The sequence below is a fragment of the Artemia franciscana genome, chromosome 11, assembly GCF_032884065.1.
Source record: "Artemia franciscana chromosome 11, ASM3288406v1, whole genome shotgun sequence".
Classification (NCBI taxonomy): domain Eukaryota; kingdom Metazoa; phylum Arthropoda; class Branchiopoda; order Anostraca; family Artemiidae; genus Artemia; species Artemia franciscana.
In genome coordinates, this window is record NC_088873.1 from 8,144,581 (window position 1) to 8,163,493 (window position 18,913).

The window sequence follows — 18,913 nt, forward strand, 5'->3', positions numbered from 1 at the left end:
ATCCCCTCATGTATGTAATAAAAACATGAGAATACAAAAGTTCTTTACGTAAGCTAATTTATAAGTTACTTAAATCTTTTACAAATAAAAAGATTCGTAAAAAATTAAAAGTTCTAGTTGCCTTTTTAATTAACCAAAAAATCGGGGGGCAACTAGGCTTCGTCCCCCCGCTCTTTTTTTCTCAAAATCATTCGATCAAAATTATGAGAAAGCTATTGAGCCAAAAAAAAAATATGCAAATTTCGTTTTGATCATTCCTCTGCGGAGAGCCAAAATCAAAACATGCATTGATTCAAAAACGTTCAGAAATTAAATAAAAAAAACAAGTTTTTCCAACTGAAAGTAAGGAGTGACATCAAAACTTAAAACGCACAGAAATTACTTCGTATATGAAAGAGGCTGCTTCCTCATCAACGCCCCGCTCTTTACGCTAAAGTTTTTTACTGTTTTAGAAAGAAGAATTGAGAGAAAGAGTCAGACTTTAGCGTAAAGAGCGGGGCGTTGATGAGGAAGCAGCCTCTTTCATATACGAAGTAATTTCTGTGCGTTTTAAGTTTTGATGTCACTCCTTACTTTCAGTTGAAAAAACTTGTTTTTTTTATTTAATTATTCACAAGCACAGATATATAAGAGTATAAAACAATGTTGAAATAATACCTTTTCTGAGGCCAAGAAAATAAAATAATTTATAGAATAAAATAAAATAAAAATAAAAATAAAATAATAAAGGTAAATAAAATAAATAGATGCTATCCACCATGAAAATTATTCACAAGCACAGATACATAAGAGTATAAAACAATATTGAAATAATACCTTTTCCGAGGCAAAGAAAATAAAATAATTTATAAAATAAAATAAAATGAAAGAGGTAAATAAAATAAATAAAAATGGCATTCTGACTTCTACTTATTGAGGTCTTGCATTTTGTAATTAAGTTATACATGTAATTATTCAGCTAAGGCTTAAACAGAAAAAGATACTAGATTCGAGGTAGGCTATATTGATAATAAACATTCAACAAAAGTATTCAGCCTTAAGATTGGGGGAAATGACCTTTTTATAAGCTAGGTTAGAATGCCAAGAACGAAATGTTTTTCAGAATGCTTTTCCATTTCAGTTTTCCAAGCACTTTTAGTTTTTCAACCCCTCTCAAAATTTGTATTCATGTTTCGCCAGTCATTTTATTCGAGATATGAATCCCTTTGAATAACGAGCATTACCAGGACAAACTGAGAAACAGTATACATAAACGCCAAACTTAAAGTCCTGCCAGACAATAAATGACGAGTTTTAAAGAGAAATATTGGGATTGGGTCCCTTTCAGGAGTCTTCATTTTTTCATCTATCTTGAAACTAAACAGTGTCTCTTATAGAAAGCTCTTCAATCGAGCTCTTTCTATAAATTAAACTTTAACAATAGAAAGCTTATGAATCCAATCAAGGATGCTAGTGAAAGCTATTTCATGTGTGGTAAATGGAAGGTGATTGGAGTTTGATATTTATAGAGGTCACGCATCATTCAACCAGCAACTAAGGTGCAAAACTGGACCTGTCAGAGCAGCTCTGGAATATGGACTTTTGAAAGGAGTGGTCCTAGGCCATGAGGATCAATGGAACTTAAGTAAGTATTAATTAAGTTTTAATACTAAAACCGAATTCTGAACATTACATTTTTAAGTTCTCACTATAAGGCTGCTCATTTGCTGCAGCTCTTGAGCTGCAGCAAATCGTTGAGCATCTAAATCAGATTAAATTTATGCAATTTGACCTTAGAAAACTTTCTGACCTTGACCTTAGAAAAGTTTCTTTGAGTTGCACTTACATTCATGGATAACTCCATCAATACATATCAATTATTAGCAGGAAAACTCGCCTTTTCAACAAGCAGTATGAAGATAAAACCTTTAAGAAAAGTTCAGTCAAAACCTGTGTCTTATTTTGCATCTAAATATTGCTGATACACCATTAACTGGCCTAAATAGTTCAAAAAGCCTTGCATAACGATTTTGACAAACTGATATGCTTGTAGTAACCCAGCCCACTCCCCCCAAATCTTGAACAGAGTATGCTCGAAAGATTGTTCCGACTTTCTTCTTTGGCTCTAAGATAATTGCAGATTTTCACCCTCCCCCCAATGTTTTCCAGGTTGACGCCTCCCTTCTCGTTAGTAGAAGGTTGACTAGAAGGGTATTGCTAGTAGAAGGGGGTTTTAGCAAGCAACATTATTATTAGATACTACAAGTTACTGTTAAAAATTGTTTAATTAGGAGTGGCCCCTGAAATTGCAATCGTACATTTGTTTTATTGATTGTGTTACACAGACAAGAACTGAAAATTATTTCATTGATTTGTCAATGAAATACCATGTCATACCATAATTGAACTATATCAATAAAATAACAGTTTTGGATGTTTACATCAAGCATAGACATTTTCACCCAGCCTCCCTAATGAGTCAGATATAGCCCAACACACAAAAAAAAGAAAACGAGCAAAAATGGGGTATTTTAAGGCCAAGCGAAAATATTGAAGAAACACACAAAGCGAATATTTCGAGAGAAAAACCACCTCTCTTCTTCAGCGCGATCAAAATAATATAATCAAGTAAAATACCGAATAAAAAAAAACGCGGAAATTCAACAAGACCAATTTAAAACTAAGGAAAAAAAATAGCGAAAAATTAAAAGATAAAAAAATTCAATAAAATAACAAATAAGAATTAAAATCAAATATCTAACAACCATAAAGTGGTTATCATTATCAAATTATCTTCAGACACAACCCTTGGCTATATACAGAAGTTCAAAAGTTTTGCTGGGGTTTATATTTTCTTTTTTTTTAATTATGGCATTGTGAACTCAATGCTGATGAAAAATAAATAATAAAAACCAACAAGAATCAGCAAAATTTTTTATTTAGTCTAGAGGTAAATCTAGCCCAATTATAGGAAAGAGATGATTATTATAACTGGAAACAGACCTTAATGGGCAATTGAATGGTCCTTGTTTTTCTATTTGATTTATATCATGTACTTAAATTCACCCCAGTTTGTACAGGATTGTTTTTACATAGATAATTTTAATATCAAAATAGCCTCATTATGTTTGCTGGAAAATAAGGTTCTCAGGAATGATATTATTCATTAATTACCGTTCCAGATAAAGCACATTTAATAATTTGGGGATGATTAAAAATTATTAAGACTAAAAATTTAATATTCTTTCCCTTGGGACATTTTAAAAAATCCATTCCAAAACTCAAAGTACGTTTTATTATTTATTATTTACAAATTCTTCAGTCGTGTTAATCAATTACTTTTACAGCACTTTGCTGTAGGACAGCAAGAAGGATTGAATGATAAATGAACAATATCTATCAAGACTGGAAGAGTCTTGATAGATTTTGTTATATCTTGATAGATATCTACCTAAGATTCGGCAATAAGCCGTCAAAAGAAAAACATTAAATATTCAGACGTGAATGGATTCCTGATTGATGCATCTTTATTGGCATGGATACATCAGTAATAACGAGAATACAAACAAAAGCCATTGAGACAAATATATAGGCACAGGAAAAAGAAAAGAAAGTATGTATAACTGTGAATAATTTATCATACAACACTGCCATTCCATTTATAAATAGATTAAAATGAAAACCTATAAATAACGGGTAAAATGATTAGATGAGACACTGAAAAGAATATATATTAATATATTCCAATCCTTGTCTTCATCTAAGAAGACAATAGTCAACCTAAATTGATTATAGTACAGTTTGATTAGACTTGTGGAACATTTGTGTCACCGTATTGGAATTTGCTTAGAACTTTTACTAAAGGACAGCTATAATTTTTCCAAGGGCATCTATTGGGGACTGCAGCCTTTGGATTTTAGACTTTCATTTTGAAATTAAATTAAGTAGAACACCCTTTTTAGTGTTTTCTTTTAAAAAACCAAAATAAAATATCCATACCAAGATCTTTAGAAATACTTGTTTTTCATAAAAAAAAAAATTAAAATGCTTACCTTCCCGCTAAATTTAAATGAATCGAAACCCTACGTTTATCAGACGTGATTTTTTCACGTTTTTCCTTTTTCCCCTCACTGCATAGCTTTTTCACCTTTACAATATTTACGTGAATATTTTAGCTGTTTATTCTAGTCTTTTCCACCGTCGGAAAATGTTTCTGGGCATGAAGCTGAAATATTCGGACTTTTATAAGTATCCATTTTTCTCACTACCTTCACAAACATCAAAAACAAGAAGAACAATAGGGGATTCTTTTCGTAAGACAGCGGAAATCCAATTTGAATGAATACTTCGGTTCTATATCAAAGGGCCGTCCTCAGCAAAACATAAATATATAAAAGAAGAAAAACTTACAAAAAACATACAACCAATAAAACTAAAATAATTTTTTTTTTAAACAGACCCATCATCCTTACTTCAGCGAAGTTCAACCAGGACTGACAAATAAAGTGAGATGAAACAAGGCGATCCATTGAAATGAAAGAAGAATAATTTAAAACACGTTTTTAGTGCTAATCTTGCTGTTTTGGCAGCTAGTATCAAAGGTCTATTTGTGACTGGCTCGCCAGGTAAATTTTCGCCAGAATTGATTGTCTTGAGAATGTATCCGTGGGGAGGGGAGATTTTTCTGAGGAGGTGGAGCCAGATTTCCTGACATTATTTAGAGATACAATCAGAAATTAATTTAAAAAACAATTTTTTTTTACCTTCTATAATGTCGATTGTGTTCTAACTTTTATTACCTCATCATTCCCATTCTCATTCTATTTACTGTGGTTTTGAATCTTCCCAAAATAATTTTATTATTTCCCTAACAGTGGGTAAATGCTTTCGTGTCTAAATCTCCTACCTTCTCAAAAAAATCTTTAGATTTTACAATTATGCTATTTATTTTTATATATCTTTTGCCTAGTTTTGGCGTTTTTTTTTTAAAGATTGTCCCCCTTTTCCTCAAATTACGGTATACCTTCCTGCTTCTTATACAAGAAATGTAAATACTGTCACATCTGTATGTCAATTAATCTATATTACTAGTTATGCCTGGGTAAACAGTACATTTGGACGAATGAACAATTCTAGCAGAACAATATCTGAGGAGGCTCCATATACTTTGACCTCATGGTCAGTATTTGGAATCAATACTGATAAGATTCATTAAAAAGATTGATGCTTTTCAGACTATCAAGAATACCACTTTTTATGTGTTAGATAGCATGACTGTCTAGACTGAGGGGTCACCCACTTTTCGCCACCTGGTAAACGTCTCAAAACACCTTGTTTACAGAAAACTTCCACCACGCATGGCATTTCATTACGCTTGGCATTGTTTCTGCGATGCTAGGCATATTTCCGTCACGCTTGGTACAGTTCCGCCATGCTTGGTGCACTATCGCCACGCTTGGCATACGTCACCTGGTGTACGAGATTCCTAAAAGGTGGTGTCCCCTTGGACCAGATAACTAACGAAAGTAGTTCTAAGAATATAATAAATCGAAATGATAGATGAAGAAAAAAAATCAAAATAAATCTAAAAAGACTATTCACAACCATTTCCCCAAATACATGGAAAAGCTAATCGATATGAAAGACCATTAATGACAAGGAGCAGCTGTTTTTTCCACATGCCAAAGAAAAATCCAACTGTCTCTAGAAACCAATTCATGAAAATAATTGTCCATAAGATAGGAAAAGGGAAACAAAAATAAGAGCAAATAAACTATTTTTGACCTCCGGATAAATCTTCAATGAGATTATTTTGATTAAAAAAGTATATGAGATTACAAAATACACGGGAATTTATCTAGACCCAGGGGGCTTCTGTTACCAAAGATCCGACTGGTGATATCCCTAAAGGATCTTCAAACAAAACATACTTTAAATGTCCAAAGCATAGATATTTAAAACTAAACAAATATCATGTGGCTTAAAACAAACGTCGTAAAAGAAAAGAGACTTCACGCTGCTGGGTCAACTAACGTCACTAAATTTCGTTTCTTAGAAAATATAAAATTAATATTCTCAAAAATTAAGTTAGAAACCAAAGAGTATGGGTAACTTATAAGAGTGAAAACTGGGGCTGGTGTCGACAGAAAACTGTCAATACCATCTAGCGTCTGGCGATACTTGGCATGTTATCAGTATAATAATGAGGATAATTAACTTGATTAGTGTAAATGGTAAAATTAGGGTGGTAATAAGTGTCCGATCTCAGTTCCCGACAGAAAAAAGAATTACAAAGCTTGCAAAATGCATGTGTCGCCAGACGCTGGATGGCGTTGATATTTTTGTCGACGCTAGCTCCAGTTTCCACTTTTATAAGTTACCCATACTCTTTGGTTCAGGTGCTACCTCGCTGCGACATCCTGTAATTATTTAGTAATACCGATGACATTCAAATTCGGTGGACTTCATCAGTGATATCAGACTTCAATACAGTGATAGTGATATAGTATAGTGAGTGATATTGTGTGGAAAATAATGCCTGGATCAGCTCGAAGATATCACTCAACTAGCTAATTAAAAAATCGTCAAAATTTATTTTGGCCTGTCTTTATTCTTTTTCACTCTCTCTTTCCGAGTTGTAGTCCCAGGACTGATCCTGATTGGGACCACGGGCTCCCCAGTTTTCATGGCGCCCCCATTTGTTTTTTTCTATTTTTACCTTTTTTAAAATAAATTTGTCAATTTAGTCAATTATTCACACCCTTGCCACATTGCACCCTCCCCCAAGATTTTTCTCTATATCCGCCTTTGTTGCCGTTATAGCATTTAATTGACTCGCGTGTCTTCCCCTCCTATACAGGTCAAGGAGGCTTTTTGGGGATTAGTCTACGCATTTATTGCATGCTAAATGTGTTATGAATAAATCTTGTCAAGGGGTACAGAATGTCCGAAAAACAATTGTCAATTACTAGTCATGTTCAACATGCGTGACCGAAGAGAAAAGTTTATTTTCATACATTTCCATGGTAAAAAAAAAGGACCTTTCGTTTCATTTGTCTTTGTCTATAATATTTATATAATATATATATTTTTATATTTTTATATTTTTATATAAAAAGATTATAAAAAAGATTATATTTTTATAATCCAGCAGCAAAGTCTCTTGTATCTGGAAAGAAAATGATCCACTATTTTAAAGATAGGACTTTCAGAGCTCCTGTGTGAGATTTTAAGCAAGTAAGAAGAATGAGGAGTTCAATTCTACCGGGTCAGTTAAAACTCAGCCACTAAAAAGGACGCAAGTTTTTTAGACACAGTATTTCTAACAAGTAGAACCGGTTTCCTATGGTTAGAGTTCCAAGGGTATCCGACCTGGCTTAAGTCAGCTGTTTTAAAAATCATCCAAATGCCACAAAATATCTTCTTCTTCTTTTACATTTGTTTCATCTTTTGCATCTTTTTCTTCTTTCAAAGGTTTGCAGCAAAAATCTAGCTTAGAGGTTGTTTTAGAGGAGAGACAGAGGAGGTACTTGCCCCGGGCATAGAAATTTTAGCACCAAGAAATAATCTAACGGTTATAATCATTTCAGAATTTTATCTACATTAAAATAAAGCAGAGGGCAAAGTTGGCAGTTATTATAAGGAAACTGAATCTGCAATTTTCATTTTTCCCATATCTTCATGACCATTATTTGAAAATAAATTCCTTGAAAAAAAATAGACCAAATTTAATTAATTTTAATTTTTTTTGTAACATTTTGTATTCAAATTTTGTTATTAGATGACAATTTTGTAAAAATTTGGCCTGAGAATTTCTGGGAAACAGATGGGGGGAGGGGTGCTAATTAGGATATTGCCCCAGGCACAAGAGCGGGCAGAACCGCCACTTATTTAACTCCTTTGTTTAAAACTTACAAGCCTTCTGATAATATTTCAAGATTTAGCTACGTTTAAAACAAAAGCTTCTGCATTATTGGTTTGACCAATCTTTGCAAGAATAACCTTTCTCTTGAAAAATCAAAATGCCATTCAAATTTTTCTACGACATTGTTCTGTTAAATTGACTCGATCTCCCAATTTCAGACAAAATCTAAAAAGCATGAATATATGAAATAAATATTCAGTTATAGATGTCTGATTTTTCACCTTTATTGGGGGGAGGGGATAGGGGCATTTAACCTTTTTATTGTCAAATCGTCATTAGTAAATCGTTAGATAACTTCCATTTGATTTTTCTGCTTTCTTTCTTTCTACTACTTCTTTTTCCGACAGTAGGTTACGACCGAAATATATATTTAAAATGCTTGATTACTTAAACCGGAAACGAACAAAAATTAAAATGAATAATCGCATCCAATGTAAAGATAACACATACTGTTATAATGAAAAGGCGAATTCAAAGAGGAAAAGAAGTTAAAATGAATAATCAACTTCAACTTAAAACAAACTGAAATTGCGTCAAATAAGATTAGGGCTACCCCTCCCCCTCCCAAGCCTTCTCAGATAACTTCGAAGACCACACTGCCTTTCCATGACGAAAGTAAAACAGTTCAAAATAGGGATGATACCTTTTTATTGACAGTGAATAGATATAAAATTATTTAACTGGAAATTTCGAACACATATACAGTGTTCATCATCAGCAGTGTGTTTTACTGCTGATGATGAACACTGTATATGTGTTCGAAATATCCAGTTAAATAATTTTATATCTATTCACTGTCAATAAAAAGGCATCATCCTATTTTGAGCTGTTTTACTTTCCCAAGCCTTCTAATAGCCAGAGTGGCACTTGCGTTTAAATGGAAACAAATTATATTTTGAACAGATTCCTTTATCATTATAACATTTAATAATCAAAAATTGTTGAGACTTCCGGGATTAATATTATTATAATTTAGAAAAATGAGTCTAATTTCGTTAAAACGATATACAGTAGATTTTTACCCATACTTTCATCTCTTAAAAGCATTTTTTTCTGTGTACAGAAAATTAGATTTATATCTATTGATTCGCCAACTCAAAATATTGCTTTAACAAAATGAACAGATTAACAAACTATTAATTTAGTTTTAGTGGTTGGACACTTCCTTGTCAAAACATTTCCTTGTTAGTTTTATTTTGTCAACAAGAACAAAATTAATGCCTGAATACAATATTTAAAAGAAATTTGGCAATTTTTGGTAAAATTTGGTAAAAGTTGACATTTAATTTGTTGTTTTTGTTTTATCCTTCAAAATTACTAACTGAGATTAAAATTTTTTATTTAGGCATCAATTTTCTATCTCTTTCCACGAAACAGAATCAAAAAATAGGTTTTGATAAAGCGTATGCTTTTCAAACAGTAAAATTAAATTGGAAGCAAAAAATCGAATTATTCATGAAACATTTTTTGTTTGTAATCTTGATTACAACATCCTTTTGTTTTGTTGTTGAAGCTTTGACAAATAAAACAACACTGTTATGTCATGACACTAAATTATGTGTTATGTCATGACACAAAATAAGTTATGTTATGTCATGACACTAAAGCTTTTTAGAAAGCCTTGAGTTGGTTTCAACAAACTAAACAGATTCCTTCAAAAATTACTAACTTGGATTTAAAATTTTTATTTAGGCATCAAATTTCTATCTATTTGCATGAATAAGAGTCAACAGAATAAGTTTTGATAAAGCATATCCTTTGCAAACAGTAAAATTAAACTGAAAGCCAAATAGAGTTATTTATGATTTTTTTTTTGTAATCTTGATTACGTCTCTCTTTTGTTGTTGCTGAAGCTTTGAGAAATAAAACCACACTGTTATGTCATGAAACTAAAGCCTTTTAGAAAGCTTTGAGTTGGCTGCAACAAACTAAACAGATTTCTTCAAAAATTACTAATTTGGATTTCAGATTTTATTTAGGCATCAAATTTCTATCTATTTACATGGAATAGAAACAAAAGAACAAGTTTTGATAAAGCGTATCCTTTTCAAACAGTAAAATGAAATTGGAAGCCAGAATTCAGGGGAAAAAGAAAATAGTGTATTTTTTTAAGAATTCTCCATTCAAATAACCAGATTTTGGGCTCAGAATTGAAAATTTGCGATCGCTGATTTTGGAGGCCAAAAATCACTGATTTATTTATGGCCGAAATAGAACTTCATGATGTCTACCTTACTAGGCTTGGGAGGACTTGGGTCTGATAAATTACACGGTAGTAATTTTGCCTTTGTCGTTTGAAATAAAGCTGGTACCGGCCTAAAATTATCTTAAGATGAGTCGGAAAGGTAAACAACAATAACAAAATCTAAATTCAATCCTTTGTCTAGTTTATTAAAAAATAAACTGTTCAATTTTTTTTTTGGATAACTAGCTCACCCGGTGCACGTTGGTGCAAACTCAAAAGTAAGCATATCCATGGAACGCCCCAGGAAATTACCCTACAGAAAATCACAAAACCCCTATGGAAACTCTCCCTTTACAATAATTCTCCTCCGCGTATTAATAACAATCATATCATTAAATTTGAAAGCACTTGAAAAATACCCCCAGAAAATTCTAACCACCGAAAAAAATTTCCTGCGGAAAATTCTGCCTTGTGGAAAACTTATCTGCTGAAAATCCCCCCTATAGAAAATTCACCCCTTCAGTTAATAGCAGAATGTGTAAAAAACCTTGCGGCCTTTGAGAACAGCAGTCATCGCTGAACTTAAGGATCAGCTGGAGAGATCACGTCAACAGCAACGAAATTTATACCCGCACAAGCTAGGCGAGGCAAAGAAGATGGCGCTACCCTCTGGATGCCAGATCATAAGACTTCATAAGCATTCCTTTGTAGCAAACCGGAAAGCACCCATCATCAAAGAAGAAAAAAAAGACGTAAAAACGTGATAGAAAAGCCCTTTAAACTAGTTATATTCTAGAGTGGGAGGACATCTATGCAGCACCCAACGCAAGGGAAGATTGAAGGCTACTCACTGACGCCGCCCTGTTTGTCTCTACAGGCACTGGAGGAACTAAGTTCAAAGGTAAGGTGTAATAAGACCATATGTTTCGTTATTCTTTACTTCTACTCCCCATTTAGGCACATAGATGGGAGGCAAAGCTCTGGCAGTGCAACCTCAAGTTTAAAGTTTAGTAATTTTTTCGGATATCTTGTTGCATGCATACTTTAATAATTAGCGCATTTTCCAATGCTTCAGAATTCACTACCCCCCCCCCCAAAAAAAAAAAAGTAAAGAAAAAAATATATTCTTGCTATAGCTGGAAAACTACCATAATCCAGTGTGGAGGTGCTTGCAACCCCAGATTCTACAAATGAAGCCATATATATATATATCAATATTCATTTTAAATTCAGAAGAAAAAAATAATTTAATCATTCAAAATGATTAAAATTGCAGCCTAAATAGCATAATTTTTTACCACAGCTACAATGTAGTCGGTACACTTTATTAAGCAGCATTCCCATCCAAGTCCAGCAAGACTTTCATGCTTGGATATGCATCTATGGCCATTCACTTGCTTGTCCATGCATAAGTATGGCAGTCCAGCCATACACACATTTGAATGCTACTACTGATGGAGCATAGTTGATAAACATAGTATACATAAACCTTCCAGTTGATAAGATTTAAAATCCTAAACAGAGAGTTCTAGCCTCTCAAGGCCCCAAATTCTAGAGGCCCCAAATTTTACATGTGAACGGGAGCTGACTAGATATTAATGTCTTGACAGACATAAGTCAAGACAGTAAAGTCTATCAGAACGCCAGTTTAGGGCCTCCAACCAAGAAACGGTTCCCCAACCCTGTCACACATTCGACTTAACGAATCGAGCTTTCTTACAACAAGCTAGACTGGCTGAAACTACTATGAACTTATTCTTATGTCCTTGTTTACTAAAGAAACCTAAAAGCAGTTCTGAATTTCAATTAACAGAGGAAAATAGAAAGAAGGGTAAAATTTTTAAGGGAGGGAAAAAAGAGAAAGAAGGAAAATTTTTTTTAATCAATAGCAAAATCAGTAAGATAAAAAATTACCACTTTTAGTTGTTTTTTTTACCAGATTTCCATCAAAATTTAAGCAGCTTGATGGTTTAAAATAAATACTTATTTCAGTTATCAAAACAAATAGCAATTCTAGTTTCTCAACTTTTTTGTAAATGCAATCAGTACAAACAAGAAATTTTTGCCATAATCTGGAACAGGAAAATCACCATAAACCATTCTCAATGACTTTAACTGTCCTACAAAAAGCCAGACACGCTGAAAGCACTAGCGGAAACTGAGCTAATTCTTTTCCCAGTTTAGAAAGACAGATTTCTAATGAGAGCTCAACAAACAGAGAGTGAAAGAAAATATACTTTTTCTACCAAAAATAAATACCGGCCTGATTAAGTAGAGTATAAAACGACATATTTACGCACAATACAGGGATTATCTGCGTATCTACAGTGCTAAAATCAGCAACATCAAGGCAATATCCAGGGGGGGGGGTTGATCCCTCCACCCACAATGTTTTTCTGACTCGTGAAAACGTAGCAAAAATGAATACAAATAAGTTTTCGATGCGTTTTATTTTAAGTTTTTGTATCCCCCCTAAAGAATCATTTTGCACCCCCCTCCCCCAAAAAAATACTGGATACGACCCTGAATAAAAACCCATTTTTTCAGGCAATATAGGATAAATTCAGTTTTGAAATAATTAAATTATTAAAGCAGTTATTGAACTTTCAATATATTAGAATATATTTCCCGAAGCATCAATGCGCAAAGCCGACAATTGGTCAGCATGCGAAAAAGTTGTTTTTTTATATATATCTAAATTGACATACTCTTTAATACTTTTTATTGCAGATATGCGACTAATAAAACCTAAAGCCGCTATTCTTTGGGATAATAAACAAAGTCAGATAATTCTGCTTATGAAATAGCTGAATATTAAAGTCACACAAAATAAAAGAGTCATACTAAACTTCAAACCAAAAGCAATTCAAACAAGAGGCAAATAAAAATTTCAAGCTTATTATATAAAGAGTTCTGCACATCAGATGTAGATTTGGTCAAATTTTGTTTTTCTTATATATATATATATATATATATATATATATATATATATATATATATATATATATATATATATTTTGTGACAAACTGATGTCTTTTTTTATAAATTTTGACGGTATTTTCACGGTAGCCGGCGTTTACCCCCCCCCCCAGAAAATAAACCCCACCCAGACCCTTCGGAAAATACACCCCGCCCAGACCCCCCGGAAAATACTCCCCGAAAAATACCCCCGCAGAAAATACTCCCTGCAGAAAATACCCCCTCCCCCCGAAAAATCTCATCCCTACGCGGTCTCCATCTTTTTGGTCTTAAAAAAAGGCCTAGAGCTCTCAATTTCCGATCTAGTGAGCACACTCCGAAGTTTCTGCGACAATGAGCTGGAGCTGTGGAGGAGGAAGGGACAGTCCTCTTCCTGATCCCCTTCCAGGTATTTTTCGGGCGGTACTATCCGCGAGGGGTATTTTCCGGGAGGGGGGAGTAAACGCCTAGAACCATGACGATCGAACTATTTTGACATATTATTAAGTATATTTTAATATATTAATGAATTTATATATTTTTTAGTATATCATCGGCGTCAAGCCTAAAGGGTGTTGGTGTATCTGACATTTTGGCACTTCTGAGATACCTTCCTGGAACCATCTTTAAGCTGTTCTCATAGGGAGGTCAGTCGAACCTCGGTCGCCATGAAACACTATGCTCCACTGATCCTCCTTTTAAGAAAAGCTTAGAGAATTATTATTATTATTTACAGAAAAACTCGTGATACACTATAAACAACGAAGGAAAAGCGAAAAAATTAATAAAACAAAATGGTTTTCGACAACAATTTTGGCAATTTATATGAAAATTTCAAATGCGAGTTGTAGGTAGGCATGGAAGCGACAATATATAGCGACATAATAATAAGTTTGTTTCATTTAACATACATGTATCATAAATAAGATTCTTAATATATAATTATTATGCTTAATGTATTACTTAGTACATTAAGTATATGTATCTTAATAAATAAATTTAATATATTATCAATGATTTAATAATCCAACTTACTCGGATAGTCCAAAAACGTCAAATACAAACTTCTCCATTTTAATTCCATTTGGCTTTTCTGGCTTAACGATTTGGCCACTTTCTTCAATGTAGGGAATCTTTTTTTTCGCTACATGGTGTTTTAACTTTGTTTCTTCACTAGAAAAGCAAATAGAGCCTTTATTATTATCGCCAACTTATCTAGTTAATGATTTAGGGTAATTTATGGTAATTTTTTCAGATTAGACTTAACAAAATTACTAACGACCAGGTCTACTAGCGATTAGGCCTACTTGGGAAAAAAGGGTACTAAGAAACTGACAAGGAGTTCTTTGGCACTTTATCGTAAGTTTTATAAAAATGAAAACAGCAAACACCATTCAGTATTATCCGAACTACAATAAAATTCAAACAAGTTTAGATTTAATTAGTTACAATCTCAATTTCAACTAAAGTGCATTTGCACGCAACCTTAAATTATGTTTAATGTTTTTGTTTTTTATTTATTTTTACATTATTTATTTTATATTATATTATTTTTATTTTTTGTATTTTGTGTATGTTAATGGTTTGCGGATTCATGTTTTTAGCTGTAATATTTTAAAAGTGTACATAAATATTAATTTTGGCTAAACCGGTCCTTTCATCTTCGGTACTGTGTAAAGAAAAGGCGAAAAAATAAATTAATAAATATGCTCCTCTCTCATATTTTCTTACTTTTCATTTTAGCTTCAAATTGCATTTTAAGACTGAAAGTTTCTAACCCATTTGTGCGGTTTCAGATCATTAAATTTTAAGTATAAACCTTAGTAGTGAAGTGGCTCATTATGAATGAGGTGATTATGGCCCATTCATGAAAGAGTGCCCCCCAGAAATGGTTCAGAAATATCGACAAAAGAATGACCTATAGAAAAAAACATTGAAGAGGTCCAAAATGACAGTGTTAACGCTTTCATAACACTCTCGAGCGAGGCCGTTACAGAAAGATTGTACAAGGAGGGGGCAGGAGTGATGTAGGGGTCCAGAGGTACTTCCCAGTTACTACCTTCTTTAGTACGATCATCTTTATTTCTTTCATCTCTTTAAGCCAATTTAACTGAAAGTAAGGAGCGACATTAAAACTTAAAACGAACAGAAATTACTCCGTATATGAAATGGGTTGTCCCCTCCGCAATCCCTCGCTCTTTACGCTAAAGCTTTTAATTGTATTAAAAAGCAGAATTGTGGCAAAGAGTCAAACTTTAGCGTAAAGAGCGAGGGATTGCGGAGGGGACAACCCATTTCATATACGGAGTATTTCTGTTCGTTTTAAGTTTTAATGTCGCTCCTTACTTTCAGTTAAAAAAAAACTAGTTTTTTTTTATGTAATTTCTGAACGTTTTTGAATTAATGCATGTTTGATTTTGGCTCTCCACACATAAATTATTAAAATGAAATTTGCATATTAATTCCTTTTTTGGCTAAATGGCTTTCTCTTAGTTTTGATCAGACGATTTTGAGAAATAAGGGATGGGAAAGGAGGCCTAGTTGCCATGCAATTTTTCGGTTACATTAAAAGGCAACTATAAATTTTTATTTTTAACGAATTTTTCTATTAGTAAAAAACATACGTAACTTAAGAATTATCTTACGTAACAAACTTTTATATTCTTTAATTTTTATTATGTATATGAGAGGGTTTGTACCCTCGTTAATACCTCGTTCTTTACACCAAATCGTAAGTTTTGTCCCAATTCTTTAAGAATGACCCCTGAATCAGAAAAGCCGTAGAATAAATAATTGAAATTACTAAAAATACTATAGCATAAAGAGCGAGGTATTTATCTCCTCCTAAATACCTCGCTCTTTGTGCTAAAGCATTTTTAGAACCCCTCATATGCGTAATAATCTCTGTTCGTTTTAAGTTTCAATGCTACTCTTTACTTTCAATTGAAAAAAAACAACTTTTCCATGTTTATTTTTTCATTGTTTTTTTATAGTAATTTTAGAAAATCCTGCGCCCTTTTCATTGAATTTCTGTTCCCCCATGATATATTTCTCCATGGAAAGATCCTCCCACATAGCCCCCTCCCCTCAACCCCACCCCCAAAACCAAAAAAAAAATCACCTGAAACCGACTGTACACTTCCCAATAACCATTATTATATGTAAACACTGGTCGAAGTTTGTAACTTGCAGCCCCTCCCCCAAGAACTTTGGGGGAGTAAGTCATTCCCAAAGACATAGTTATTATGGTTTTTGACTATGAGGAACAAAACGGCTATCTCAAAATTTTGATCTGTTGGCTTTGGAGAAAAAATGAGCGTGGGAGGGGGCCTAGGTGCCCTTCAAATTTTTTGGTCACTTAAAAAGGGCACTAGAACTTTTCATTTCCGTTAGAATGAGCCCTCTTGCGACATTCTAGGACCACTTGGTCGATACGATGACCCCTGGGGAAAAGAAAAAATAAAAAATAAACACGCACCCGTGATTTGTCTTCTGGCAAAAAATACGAAATTCCACATTTTTGTAGATAGGAGCTTGAAAATTTTACTACAGGGTTCTGATACGCCGAATGCCATGGTGTGATTTTCGTTAAGATTCTGTGACTTTTAGGGGGTGTTTCCCCCTATTTTCTAAAATAAGGCAAATTTTCTCAGGCTCGTAACTTTTGATGACAAAGACAAAATTTGATGAAACTTACATATTTAAAATCAGCATGAAAATCTGATTCTTTTGATGTATATCTTAGCATCAAAATTCGTTTTTTAGAGTTTCGTTTACTGTTGAGTCGGGTCGCTCCTTACTACAGTTCGTTACCACGAACTGTTTGAAAAGAACATAATTCGTTATTTCGGGGCTTCTGACATTATTACTCCTTTGCGGAAGTTAGGCTCAAAATTGGAAAAGGATTATATTTTTTCTCTGGGCCCCTTCCACCTCTTAGTTCGTTTATTTTCCCGTTAGTTTTCACCTGTCTTCGCTTTATAGTTGTGTTATCTCTTAGCAGTTCTTTCGTTAGTTGAGTTATGGTTGTGGTATATATGTTTTATCGCTGGTATAGTTGTGTTATTTTCAAATTATACTCCATAATAGAGAGGCTCCGAACACCCAGCATTGTATATTAAGCTCTGAATTTGACGTTTTTTTTCTAACGTGACCAGATTCGTCCTGCGCCCTTTTTATTGAATTTTTCTTCCTCCATGACATATTTCTCCAAGAAAAGATCCTCCCACATAGCCTTCTCCCCTCAACCCTACCCCCAAACCAAAAAAAATCCCCCTGAAAACGTCTGTGAACTTCCCAATAACCATTATTATATGTAAACACTGGTCAAAGTTTGTAACTTGCAGCCCCTCCCCCAGGGACTGTGGGGGAGTAAGTCATCCCCAAAGAGATAGTTATTACGGTTTTCGACTATGTTGAACAAAATGGCTATCTCAAAATTTTGATCCGTTGACTTTGGGAAAAAATGAGCGTGGGAGGGGCCAAGATGCCCTCCATTTTTTTTGGTCACTTAAAACGGGCACTAGAACTTTTCATTTCCGTTAGAATGAGCCCTCTTGCGACATTCTAGGACCACTTGGTCGATACGATGACCCCTGGAAAAAAAAACAAAAAAAAAAACAAACAAACAAACAAATAAACACGCACCCATGATTTGTCTTCTGGCAAAAAATACAAAATTCCACATTTTTGTAGATAGGAGCTTGAAACTTCTACAGTAGGGTTCTCTGATACGCTGAATCTGATGGTGTCATTTTCGTTAAGATCCTACGACTTTTAGGGGGTGTTTTCCCCTATTTTCCTAAATAGGGCAAATTTTCTCAGGCTCGTAACTTTTGATGGGTAAGACTAAACTTGATGAAACTTATATATTTAAAATCAGCATTAAAATGCGATTCTTTTGATGTAGCTATTGATATCAAAATTCAATTTTTTAGAGTTTTGGTTACTATTGAGCCGGATCACTCCTTACTACAGTTCGTTACCACGAACTGTTTGACAAATAAAACATCATATTAAAACCGCAAGAGCGGATAGTAATATCATTATTAATGATAGAACCCAAAGAAAAAATAGATTCAATGACAAAAAAAAATAATTTGTGGCACCTTCCATCCGGTCCCATGACAATAACACTAAGAAAATGAGAGAATTCTGAAAAAAAAACCAAACACTAGTTTATGAATTTGATAGCATTTTTATAGACAAAAATGAAAAAAAAAATTGGTCTCCTGGAGCCATCTTAGGTCTGTTCAGACCTAAAAACCACAATTTTCGAAGATTTTTCTATTGGTTATTTTTTAATTATGAACGTGATAGGGCGGTATCACCTTTTCGTTAGTGTTGCCACATTGAATCGTCAAATAAATAAGTAAAACCAATTGGCCAAGCCTGAAAACGTTGTTTGTTTGTGAGAATTCGAACATTAACGGTGTTGACCCCGAAAGACAACAACACTTCAAAAGAAATCGACATCTTAAAGTGCCCTTTTAGCTTATTTCTCATCCACGTCTTCTTCTATTTTTAATTGTCCTCGTTCTTCTTTTCTTTGCGATTTTGTGTTTTTTTTATCCACGCTTCTTCTTGTTTAAACTTAGTGCGCATTGCTACTAAAAATTGCATAACAGCATAGGGAGGCCTGTTTGAATAAAAATTCAATGCCTGTTTTTTTTTTTTTTTATGATGTCTAAGTTTCCAATTAACCAATTCAGACAATAAGATTTCAAATTCACTGATCTTGGTACTTTAAGGAGAGTGAGAAGTAGAAAAAGTAATCACCAATTACTTACTTAGATAATTTATTTAATATACTTAAAAATACAAAAAACATTAACCCCCGACAGTGAGCAGAGCTCGTAAGGACTAG

The 18,913-nt window shown here is 33.5% G+C and overlaps 1 protein-coding gene across 1 annotated transcript in view; it reads right to left on the minus strand.

Annotated features, from left to right (window-relative positions):
- Positions 1-18,913, minus strand: part of LOC136033340 (UDP-N-acetylhexosamine pyrophosphorylase-like) — a gene marked incomplete in the record, with an annotated part of 115,582 nt that overhangs the window by 40,159 nt on the left and 56,510 nt on the right. The window contains 1 exon segment of the mRNA XM_065714134.1: positions 14,082-14,220. Coding sequence (XP_065570206.1) covers positions 14,082-14,220 — 139 coding nt within the window.